Source organism: Peromyscus maniculatus, chromosome 2, assembly GCF_049852395.1.
Source record: "Peromyscus maniculatus bairdii isolate BWxNUB_F1_BW_parent chromosome 2, HU_Pman_BW_mat_3.1, whole genome shotgun sequence".
Lineage (NCBI taxonomy): Eukaryota > Metazoa > Chordata > Mammalia > Rodentia > Cricetidae > Peromyscus > Peromyscus maniculatus.
In genome coordinates this window covers 165472101-165483650 of record NC_134853.1, presented here as the reverse complement: position 1 = coordinate 165483650, position 11550 = coordinate 165472101, and the positions used below count along the sequence as shown (strand labels likewise).

The window sequence follows — 11550 nt, the reverse complement described above, 5'->3', positions numbered from 1 at the left end:
CAGGGTTTCTCTGTGTAGCCCTGGCTGTCCTGGAACTCAAGAGATCCAAGCCTGCCTCTGATTCCCTATCTTGGCCTCTCTAGAACTGGAATGTAATGATGTAGGCTCCTATACCTGGATATTTTTTATTTATTTATTTTTATTTACTTATTTTTTTGGTTTTTTTCGAGACAGGGTTTCTCTGTGTGTTTTGGTGCCTGTCCTGGATCTCCATCTGTAGACCAGGCTGGCCTTGAACTCAGAGATCCGCCTGGCTCTGCCTCCCACATGCTGGGATCACAGGCGTGTGCCGCCACCACCGCCAGGCAAATCCCTTTTTTTTTTTCAATGTTGGGAACCAAACCCTGGGCCAGTGACTGTTAGCTAGTGGCCTACCACTGAGTTGTATCCCTAGCCTAGTGACAGAATTTACAAAATAATTATGAATAAAAAGCCAATCATATACATAAATGTTTTTAAAATTCTGATGTCATTTATTGGCACAAAAATTACTCAGATACAATATGGTGTCTAGACACGTGGCTTCACTTTATACTTTGTGTATTTAATTGGATCTTTACTTTGCTCATAATTCCCGACCTGTTCTAGTGTGTCGATCCCTCTGTGATCAGCACCTCTGCCACAGCACTTGTGTTCTGAGCTCCTGCTCCAAACACAATGAACTCATCCCTCGTCAAACACAGGGTCGGTGCAGGCCATCTGCACTGGGATCCCTGGCGCACCTGCTCACACATGGTGGCCAGGCGTCTAGCACTCTTCCCTCCTGGAAGGTCAGGTCTTGTGGTTTCGGCAGAAGACAGATCTTCTCACCCACTTTGGCCCATTCTGCAAAGGGTGTCACTGCGGTCCAGGGACTGGTGAGGTAAGAGCATGGGTGGAGTGCTGAAGTCTGCATCCTTGTGGTGGAGGCCCCGGGCAGTGTTCTCTAGGCCCGGGCATTCCTGACTGTGCTGAGTCCACTGTCCCTGGGATGAGAGGATGGACTAGATGTTCTGTCAGCAAATGCTTGCGATGAGTTCTCTTTTAAGCTAAGTCAAAACCCGTATTTCTCAGTTACCGATTTTCTGTTCCCCCCACATCAAAGGCTTGGTTTCTGTAGGATTACTGTGTTTCACTGTCCGGGAACTGAATCAAGCCTTGTGTTTCTGACAGTGTCTTTTCAACAGCAGCTAGGAGGTTGGTTCAAACCAACTCTGAATATACAGTAGTTCTTTTCATATACATTTCAGAATATTTAACAAAGTCCAACTTTATGACCTTGGATTCGGTCCACTGGAAGCACAGACCAAGGTACAAAAGCCTCTGAGGAGATGCTGTGGTTTGCCGGCTCTGGTTACCAGAAGGGACACCTAGAAAGGTAGACAGCAAGGCAGTCAGTCATCAGAGCTCTTCCAAGCCTTACTCTAGTGCGGAGAGCAGGTCTGAGCCCCGTGGGACTCAGTCAACATCTCCAGTCCAGGGCTAATAACACTGGAATCTGAACCTGGCATCAACACATCCCATGTTCCTGTGTGGCTCCACTGTCTATGCCCTGAGGTCCCTAACAGACAGTTCTGCCCCTCTTTCAAATTTCCGCCCGGACACTCCAGGTTATCAGTCTTTCTTTTCACTGTTCTCTCTTTAGTCACTGTGCTGGCTTTTCCTGTGCCCTTCTGCACCTCTGGAGTGAACAAAAATCCAAAAGACCTACAGACAAATAAGGCACCTTTCCCATTCTAAACCATAGCTCTTAAAGCAGTTTTAACATCCAAACACAGATCTATATTTCTCAGTTTTCTCCTGTTAGATAAGGAGCATTCTCAGAGACCACAAACTTTTTTTTGGTTTTTCGAGACAGGGTTTCTCTGTGTAGTTTTTTGCGCCTTTCCTGGATCTCGCTCTGTAGACCAGATTGGCCTTGAACTCATAAAGATCCTCCTGGCTCTGCCTCCCAAGTGCTGGGATTAAAGGCGTGCGCCACCACTGCCCAGCAAGACCACAAACTTCTAAACTAGAGACATGAGCCCATAACTGTCCTATTTGGTCACTCCATCAAGTCATCTTTTTATGTCTCAGTTTGAGCCTTCAAGTGGGCCCTCCCTGCTCCTTTATTTATTTTTGAGACAGGGTTCCACCACTGTCGCCCTGGCTGGCCTGGAACTGAAGAGATCCAGCTCCCTTGCACCCCCAGTGCTGGGACTAAAGGCATGTGCCACCACACTGGGCCAGTGGAGCTTACCACCCAATGTAGCACTGGCAGAGGTTTTCATGGGATGTTGCTTGCTTGATAAGCAGCTCCACTTGGGTTGGAACATCCAAGGTGTCGTCATGAGAGAAATCCCGACCTAGGATGCAGAAACAGAAACACTGTCATCTGAACCTGGCATCAACACATCCCATGTTCCTGTGTGGCTCCACTGTCTATGCAGCCACAGGAAGTCAACTCTCACTGGAGCAGGAAGAACTGACAACACCCGCTTTGAGAAATTTGCTTGTGTCATCTGCTGGCACACGGATCTCTTAATATAGACCCAGTTCAAAGACAGTGATGATGTCAGAGATATGGCTAATGGAGCTATTCCAAAATATGATCTGAAAAGCGATCAAGGCCATTCAGCTTGAATCCCAGAAGCTCCCATCAGTGTTTCCACCGGACAGTTAAGATCTTGACCTCACACAGATTCCGCAGCCCGGCCAGCCAATGTGGCTTCTTTGATAACCTGCCCTTTTTTTTTTTTTTTTTTTTTTAATTTTTTATTTTGGTTTTTCAAGACAGGGTTTCTCTGTAGCTTTGGAGCCTATTCTGGAACTCACCTTGTAGACTGGCTGGCCTTGAACTCACAAAGATCCAGATGGATCTCTGCCTAGTACTGGGACTAAAGGCATACGCCACCACTGCGAGGCTATCCTGCCTGGATTTTTTGTAAAGATTTTCAAATTCCTGTATGTCTGTATGTGTACCATGTGTGTGCCCTTGGAGGTCAGAAGATGGTATCAGATCCCTGGAGCTATAGTCTCTGATGGTCATGAACCATATGGGGGCTGGAAATCATGGGATAACATGCTCTTAACCACAGAGCCATCTCTCCAGGCCCAACTTGCCTCTTCTTATTTTCTTTAAGACAGGGGAAGTGCGGGTGGTGGTGGCGCACGCCTTTAATCCCAGAGGAGGCAGAGGCAGTTAGATCTCTGTGAGTTCAAGACCAGCTTGAGTTACAGAGTGAGTTCCAGGAAAGGTGCCAAAGCTGCACAGAGAAACCCTGTCTCAAAAAACCAAAAAGACAGGGGAAATATTTTGTTGTTACTGTTTTTTGAGAGCGATCTTCTGTAGCCTGACCTGGCCTGAATTATGTAGGTGAGGCTGGTCTTGAATGCCTGATCTTCCTGATTTTCCAAGTTCAGGGATTATAGTAGATGTGTAGCACTGTAACTGTTTTTTTTTTTTTTTCTTTCCTCCCCTTCCCTTCCTTGTTGTCTTGGAATTCACTGCAGAGCCCAGCCCGGCTTCTACTTCTCAGTACTCCTCCTGCCTTGTCCTCCTACTGGGACTGCAGGTGTGAGCCACCACCTCTAGCTGGCAGAGTGCCTTTCGTACCACAAAGAGGACTAACTGTTAAAGTCTTCCTGTCTCTACAAATATCAGAGCTTCTCCACTTCTCACCCTGGCCAGACGCCCTCACCCCCTAGGTTTCAGATTTGGGCCCGAGGCTGGGCTGGGCAGTGTGCAGACTGATTTATTTTCATCAATTCCCTCTTCTCCCACAGCCCAGGAATTCCTTCCTTTCCTCTGACCACCCTGCCCTGCCCTTCAGGACCATGAACCAGTTCTCAGAGTGGATCTCAGCATCGCAGACTTCTGTCCACAGAAGCCTCCACTTGTCACTTGGTCCTCTTCTCTCCACAGAAGCTGCTTAAGAACTTGCCACATCTCGTCAGGCAGTGGTGGTGCATGCCTTTAATCCTAGCACTGGGGAGGCAGAGCCAGGCAGAACTCTGTGAGTTCGAGGCCAGTCTGGGCTACCAAGTGAGTGCCAGGAAAGGCGCAAAGCTACACAGAGAAACCCTGTCTCAAAAAAACCAAAAAAAAAACAAAAAAAAAAAAAACAAAAAAACCCCAACAAAAAGGACTTGCCACATATCACTCTCTTCGACAGCTCCAGTCTGGTCACGGGGCTCCACACAGATGGGCACCAGTATCTTGGAGTCATGTCTTATGCATTAACAGTAGTCTTTGTGGGTTTTTCTATTTTCGGGTGGTACTGGGGCTCTAAGTTAGTTTTGTGAGTGTCAGGCTAGAACTTTACCATTGAGCTACAGCCCTAGGCCAACCTTGGGTTTGCCCTCCTCAAGATCTCTTGCATCCAAGGTCTTCACTTCATCAATGGTTGTCCTGCCTGGATATCAGAGCACCTGCAGGCCCTCCTGATGCAGGGTCCACCCAGCCAGCACAGGGAGTATTCACAACACAGAAACTCAGGCTTCTTTCCTCTCCACTCCACCTAATTGCCTCTGGTGCTTTTCCACTGCCCTCGGGACATAGGATGTGAGCCTAAGGCCCTGGCCCAGCTAGTCATCACATACATTGTTTTCCCTCGGCCAGAATGCCAGCCCTAGGATCTTCTTTCTTGCCACCACTCTCAACAAAGGGTTCTGCTCCTTCTGCCTAGCGTCCACCTAGTTAACTCCTTGTGGAGGTTTGAAGGAGAATGGTTCTCATAGGCTCACATATTTGAATACTTGGTCCATAGCTGGTGGAACTGTTTAGGAAGGATTAGGAGGTGTAGTGGTACTGGAGGACTTGTGTCACTGGAGTTGGACTTTGTCATTTCCAGTTAGCTCTCTCTGCCTCAGGGTTGTGGAACAAGAAGTAAGCTCTCAGCTACTGCTCAGGCACCATGCTTGCCTGCATGCTTCTGTGCTCACCACCACAATGGTCATGGGCTCCAAATAAATGCTTTCTCTCTCTCTCTCTCTCTCTCTCTCTCTCTCTCTCTCTCTCTCTCTCTCTCTCTCTCTCTCTCTCTCTCTCTCTCTCTGTGTGTCTGTCTGTCTGTCTGTCTCTTTTTCTGGAGCTCAGGACCGAACCCAGGGCCTTGCAATTCCTAGGCAACTGCTCTACCACTGAGCTAAATCCCCAACCCAATAAATGCTTTCTTTATGAGTTGTCTTGGTCATGGTGTCTTATTACCAACAATAGAAAAGTAACTAATATAGTCCTCTTGTAAACTTGAACTCCAGTTATTTCCTTAGGAAACTTTTCTGGAATTTCCAAATTAAATTAAACCCTTCCATCCCAAGGCGCAATAGCCTTGGATCACTCTCCTCCATTTAGTGGCAGTGTCCCCCTTAGATTCTGGGCCCTGAGAAGCCAGGGAAGCTGTGTGTCTCTACCACTGTGGTTCCTTTAGCATCCAACACAAACGGGTACTTGATTAACCGCCTCTGCTCACAAAAACGACCGGCTGACGCCCAGTGCCTGGCATCCTACGTTTCCTATGATGTTCACGTCCTCTGTCAGGGCTTCTTATCATCCAGATGGAGACAAGAGTTCAGAGGTCACACAGTGAGTATGGAACAGGGTCTCTGGCTTTCTGGCTCCCATTCTCCATATAATAATCCACTCAACAGAAGAAAGAGGATGACTGTGGATGGGCTGCTTCTTTCCAAAATCAAACATGGCTCCTCTTCCATCCTTCCACTGCAGTCCAAGTGGTCAGGCACCCTCCAGTATCTCACCATGAGGCCAGTAACTTGACCCTGGAGGTGGCTGGTTCTGGAATCCACCCAGATTTCCTAAAGAGCCTCCCTCATCTCCAGGTTAAGAGATGTCAAGGGATATTAAGGGTCTTCAGCAAGAAGAGCCAGCGGGGGTGGGGGGTGGGGGTGGGGGTGCTCCACTGCTGCCTTGAAGCCCAGGTGGAATTGAATCCCAGGAAGTGGCCTGGCCACCCGCTGAGAGCACTCTCCTCTTCGGGTGTCCTGTCCCTTTAACCCCACTCACTCACCCGTAAGCTTGTCGCGAACCCTGTTAATAATCTGAATGGCTTTCTTGTTTAAGGCTTCTGGTTTCACCAAACCATCTCCAACTGAAAGACACAAGAGCAGAAGCAACAGGTCCAAGGCTGCCCCGCTTCTATGAAACACCTGTGAGCGTGAGCAATCCCGGGCATGCGTCTCCGTCCTCAGCACCTCAGCACACAATGCGGAGTGCACAAACCCTTTCCTCTCAAAGGCAGCTTTGTGACTTGCCCTGCCGACTCCCTTTCTGGCTCAGGGTTCAGTGAGCCTGCTGTCTGTGCTGTGAGCTAGTCCCTGCCACAGTTCCTCAGAGGGACTTACTGAAAGAATGAATGGATTCTGGCACCGTGGTCCCTGCTTTCTTATGGGCTGGTTCTCCAAGTTCTACGCCGTCCAAAATTTCTAGGGGAAAAAAAAAAATCAATCAGCAGACGATTCAAATACTAAGAAATGATTATTTTCTAATTCTTTTTTTTTTTTTTTTGAAAGGTCTCAGGTATTAGAGGCTGCCCTTGAACTCCCCACGTAGGTAAAGATTACCTCAAATTACTGGTCTTCATGCCTCTACCTCCCAAGTGCTGGGATTAGAGGCATGTGCCACAATGCCTGGCTGTCACTCTTGAATTTTTTTTTTTAAAGAACTATTTATTTATTATGTATACAGTGTTCTGCCTGCATGTATGCTGCAGGCCAGAAGAGGGCACCAGATCTCATTACAGATGGTTGTGAGCCACCATGTGGTTGCTGGGAATTGAACTCAGGACCTCAGAAAGAGCAGCCAGTGTTCTTAACCTCTGAGCCATCTCCCCAGCCCATTTTTTTTTATTTCATTTTAAATTATGTGTATGTATATGTATGTGGGCATGCCCATGTGGGGTGTGGGTGCCTAAGGCCAGAGGAGTTGGATCTTCTTGGAGCTGGAGTTACAGACAGCTGTGATCGAGCTGACATGGGTGCTGGGAACCAAACTCAGGTCCTCTGGGAAAGCAGTGGGTGCTCTTAACTGCTGAGCCACCTGTCCAAGCCCTGTTGTTCTTTTTTAAATAAAAATTACATTTATTTACGTGTACGTGAGTGCTGGAGGAGTGAGCATCTATGGGAGGTCAGAGAACCACTGTCAGGAGTTGTTTCTCTCCTTCCACCGTGTGCGTCCAGGGCATTCACCTTAGGGGGCCAGGGTTGGCCCTAAGTCCCTTCCTTACCCACTGAGGAGTAAACCCTGGGTTTCATTCATGTTAGGCAAGCACTTTCCTAAGCTACGTCTTTAGCACTGACATCAGAAAAGAGTAACATGGCTGGAGGGATGGCTCAGTGGTTAAGAGCACTTGTAGCTCTTGTAGAAGACCTGGGTTTGATCCCACCAGATTGGTGGCTCACAATCTTCTGTAACTCCAGTTCCAGGTGATCCAACACCTTCTTCTGGCTTCCTCCAGGCATTCATGAAATGTATAGACATACGTGCAGGCAAAACATGCATACACATACAAATAAAAAAAAATGATTAAAGATTTTTAAAAAAGAGTAATATAAAGCAATTAGTTTCTAATTCTTTTTTTTTTTTTTTTTAAAGATTTATTTATTTATTATGTATACAGATGAGGGCGCCAGATCTCATTACAGATGGTTGTGAGCCACCATGTGGTTGCTGGGAATTGAACTCAGGACCTCTGGAAGAGCAGTCGGTGCTCTTAACCTTTGAGCCATCTCTCCAGCCCTAGTTTCTAATTCTTTTTGTTGTTGTTTTGTTTATTTTTTGAGACAGGTTTCTCTGTGAAACAATCCTGGCTGTCCTGGAACTCATTCTGTAACCAGGCTGGTCTCGAACTCACAGAGATCCTTTCTAATTCTTTTAAAAATTTACTATTTGTTACTATTGTGTGTAACTGTAATTAATTAATTAATTCATTCATTCATTCATTCTCTCTCTCTCTTTCTGTTTTTTTTCGAGACAGGGTTTCTCTGTGAAGCTTTGGAGCCTGTCCTGGAACTAGCTCTGTAGACCAGGCTGGCCTCGAATTCACAGAGATCCACCTGCCTCTGCCTCCTGAGTGCTGGGATTAAAGGCGTGCGCCACCACTGCCTGGCTATAACTGTAATTCTTACTTGATAACTGTTTTTGTTGTATATAATTTTACTATGTTAAAGTTGAAACCTTCCTTTTTAACTAAACAAAAAGAAGGAAATGTGGAATATTCTTTTACACTGTGTGAATATATGTCACTGTGATTAGGTGAATAAAGGAGCTGACTGGCCAATACCTGGAAGGTAGAGGGTTAGGCGGGACTTGCAGACAAAAAGAGAGCTTGAAGAAAGGGGAGTCTCCAGGAGAGGCAGAGAGAAGCAAGATAGACTTGCTGTGTTGAAAAAAGGTACTCCAATGTGGCACAGCGTAGATAAGAAATATGGGTTAACTTAAAATGTAAGAGCTAGTTAGTAACAAGCTTGAGCTATGGTCTGAGCATTCAAAATTAAAGATAAGTCTCAGTGTGGTTATTTGGGAACTGGTTGGCAGGACAGAAAAGTCAGCCTGCAATTGTGAATGTATGATGTGTGGGGGAGGAGTGCATGACACAGCTCATATGTGGTCAGAAGACAACCTACTGGGTCAGTCTCTCCTTCTACCTTTTACATAGGTTCTGGGAATCGAACTCAGGTCCCCAGGCTGGAGTGGCAAGCATCTTGACAGCCCCCACCTCTTTTTTTTCATACTGGGTCTCATAACCTAGGCTGGCCTCCAACTTGCTATGTAGGTAAGATGACCTCAAATACCCTGGATGTACTCACCTACTGACTGGCCTGCAGAGTAGGAATCTGTCCTTGTTCGGGACCGCTTATTGCCTTTGGTATTTGCTAGGAAAAGAAAGTGTTATGAAGTACTTCAGACTGTGACTTTAAAGAAACTTGGTTGAAAAGGTATTTCCTTATGATCATAAAAACATAATTTTTTGAAAAGCTGTAATACTGAATAGTGAACAAGATCTATCATTCAAAACCAAGTGAGAGAGCCAGGAACATCTGCAACCTAGATGCTCTCCACTGCAGACCTGACTTAGACAAGGTGAGTGCTGGTTTACTGACAGAGCAGCCGAAGTTTCAAATCACAACTGTCCGTGGTTCTTACTAAAATCCTAGCTTCCTCACTCTACAGCCCAAACAAACAAAACCATGAAGGTATAGTTTATCTAGAAGAGCATCTTCACTAAACAGCTAAGCCTGGATTGGGACTGGATTGGGAGTGTTCCACAGCTCATAGAAATACTGAAATTCCTCTCAGCCCCAGAGCTGCTTTGTAATGTGTTTGGGACACACACGCATACACAAATATACACACATAAACACTTATGTCAAATAGCCCAGGCTGGCTTAGAACATACAAAGCGTTCATCCCACAGAGTTGAAACTCACTGTCCATTAGCCTCCAGTTCAGCAAAGGGTCGTAGACAAAGGCTTCCAGTACGGCCATGACACTGTCCTTGTGTTCCCGAAGCACTTCCATCACCGTGTGGCATGTGGTTCTGTAGTTGCCATCCAGACCTGTAACCTGCACAGGGACAGAGCCACACAGCCAGTAGTTACTAACGGTGGCTCACTGGTGCCTTATGACCAAGGCAAGGGGGTGGGGGGCCTGTCACCCTCACATGGGCAAACCCAGGCCAGACACAGTAACAGGGACGGTTACAGAAACCACATGGGTACCCAGAGAACTGATGTGCTCTAACAAGCATATCTGTCCTCAGAGAAGGGTATAACTGTGTTGGCTGCATTTCAAATCAGCGTGTACCCAGGATCCACTCACCTCCATAGCATTGGTCAACATTCTTGTTAGTCTAAATGGAATCTTTTCTGGAAATTTCTCTCTGGTCATAGCCACCTATAGGGTCATGGAAGGAAAAGCCAAATCAATCCACAGTTAGGTCATATCCTCTATCGAAGGCCAGGTGAAGGTGGGTGGCTTCTCTTGACATCACGTGCACTGACTGAATTCAGTGAGAGGGTATTTATCACAGGGATTTGAAAGACGACTTAAGAAAACAAAAACAGGAAAGGAAAAGGACAGGTGCTCACTGCCTAGCCTTAGCTAGCATGCAGCCAGAGGACAAGACATCCCTCTTCTCTGAGAGGGTGTGGGGAGAGTCTTTGCCCAAGGGGCTGAGAGGCTAAGTGGGGTGGGGAGGGAAGGCCTTTGGGGCTGGAGTTGCCCAAAGTGTCAGGAGGGTTAGCTTTCTGCAGCGCTCACCTCAAAGCAGTCCCCAAAGTCAATGTGCAGGATCTTTCCACTCAGCCGGTCCAGCATCAGGTTGGATGGGTGTCTGACAAACAGAGCAAGGAGGGAAGAATCAATGTAGCAGACAGCTGCAGGCCAGGGGCTGGCAAAGGCCCACTGGGGTGAACCCAGTGCCCACCTGCCTGTGTGACTCAGGGTTTGTGGGAGCCAGCCTTATTCACTGGTTTCTGCATGGCTGAAAGCTGCTTCGGGGCCACAAAGGCAGAGAAGAGGCCTTGCAGCAGAGGCCACACAGCCCACACAGCCTAATCTTGGGTCCCCAGGAAAACAGTTTCTGTCAAGAGTGGCCCAGCTCCGTCATTCACACCAAGCAGCCACCACAGGGGCTTGTCTGCTTGAACCTCTGGATCAGTCTAAGGCCTTAGTCGCCAGTCTTTCTTCAAAGGCATTCTGCCAGGGTTTCATGTTTCAAAGTACTGCTTTCCAGAGCTCTGTATTTTTACAGTGTGTGTGTGTGTGTGTTTGAGTGCACACCTGCACATGTACACACCATGGCTCTTGATTGGCAGCTAGAGGACAACTCACAGGAGTTGATTCTCCCTTCCACCATGTGGGCTCCGGAGAGCAAACTCAGGTTGTCGGGTCCTGTGGTGTAAGCACTTTTACCTGTGGAGCTAGCTCTCTGGCTTTTTTTTTTTTTAAAGACAGGGTCTCACTGTATAGTTCTGGCTGTCCTAGATCTCACAGAGATCTGCCTGCCTCTGCCTCTTGAGTGCTGGAGTCAAGGGCTTGTCTACCATGCCTTGATTGGCCTTGTTTTTTAAAGATGAGATCTTATTTTGCTTCCCAGGTTCATTTCAAATCTTAGGCTCAGGACCAATTTACAAAAAAGGATCTTAGGCTGAGGCAACATTCCTATCTCAGTTCCCAAGCACTGGGACTATAGTTGCATGCCTTAAAGCTTGGCTCTTAGTCCTGAGTTTTTATTTTGGAGGTAGGGGGCACAAAATGATTTTTACTTAAGTAAATGTATGAGACATAATTCCAAAAGAAAAGCAGTAGACTGTAGCTAGAGTTTTCCTGCCTTGCCCACAGTCAGGACAAATCTTTGTCACCCGCCAGTTCCACAGCCGCTCAGACCCAACCAAGTAAACACAGAGACTTATATTGCTTACAAACTGTATGGCTGTGGCAGGCTTCTTGCTAACTGTTCTTATATCTTAAATTAATCCATTTCTATAAGTCTATACCTTGCCACGAGGCTCGTGGCTTACGGGAATCTTCACATGCTGCTTGTCATGGCAGCGGCTGGCAGTGACTCCTTCTGC

At 47.0% G+C, this 11550-nt stretch overlaps 1 protein-coding gene across 1 annotated transcript in view; it reads right to left on the bottom strand.

Moving 5' to 3' along the window:
• Nucleotides 1-450: 450 nt before the first annotated feature.
• The window catches only part of Mtor (mechanistic target of rapamycin kinase), a 113891-nt gene continuing 102791 nt past the window's right edge, over nucleotides 451-11550 (bottom strand). Inside the window, exons 51-58 of the mRNA XM_006975240.3 lie at nucleotides 10235-10307; nucleotides 9794-9868; nucleotides 9403-9538; nucleotides 8782-8847; nucleotides 6319-6399; nucleotides 5985-6065; nucleotides 2219-2324; nucleotides 451-1349 (exon numbers count right to left, since the gene is read on the bottom strand). Of these exons, the coding sequence (XP_006975302.1) occupies nucleotides 1334-1349; nucleotides 2219-2324; nucleotides 5985-6065; nucleotides 6319-6399; nucleotides 8782-8847; nucleotides 9403-9538; nucleotides 9794-9868; nucleotides 10235-10307 (634 nt within the window). The 3' untranslated portion in view covers nucleotides 451-1333. The remainder of the gene's footprint in view (nucleotides 1350-2218; nucleotides 2325-5984; nucleotides 6066-6318; nucleotides 6400-8781; nucleotides 8848-9402; nucleotides 9539-9793; nucleotides 9869-10234; nucleotides 10308-11550) is intronic.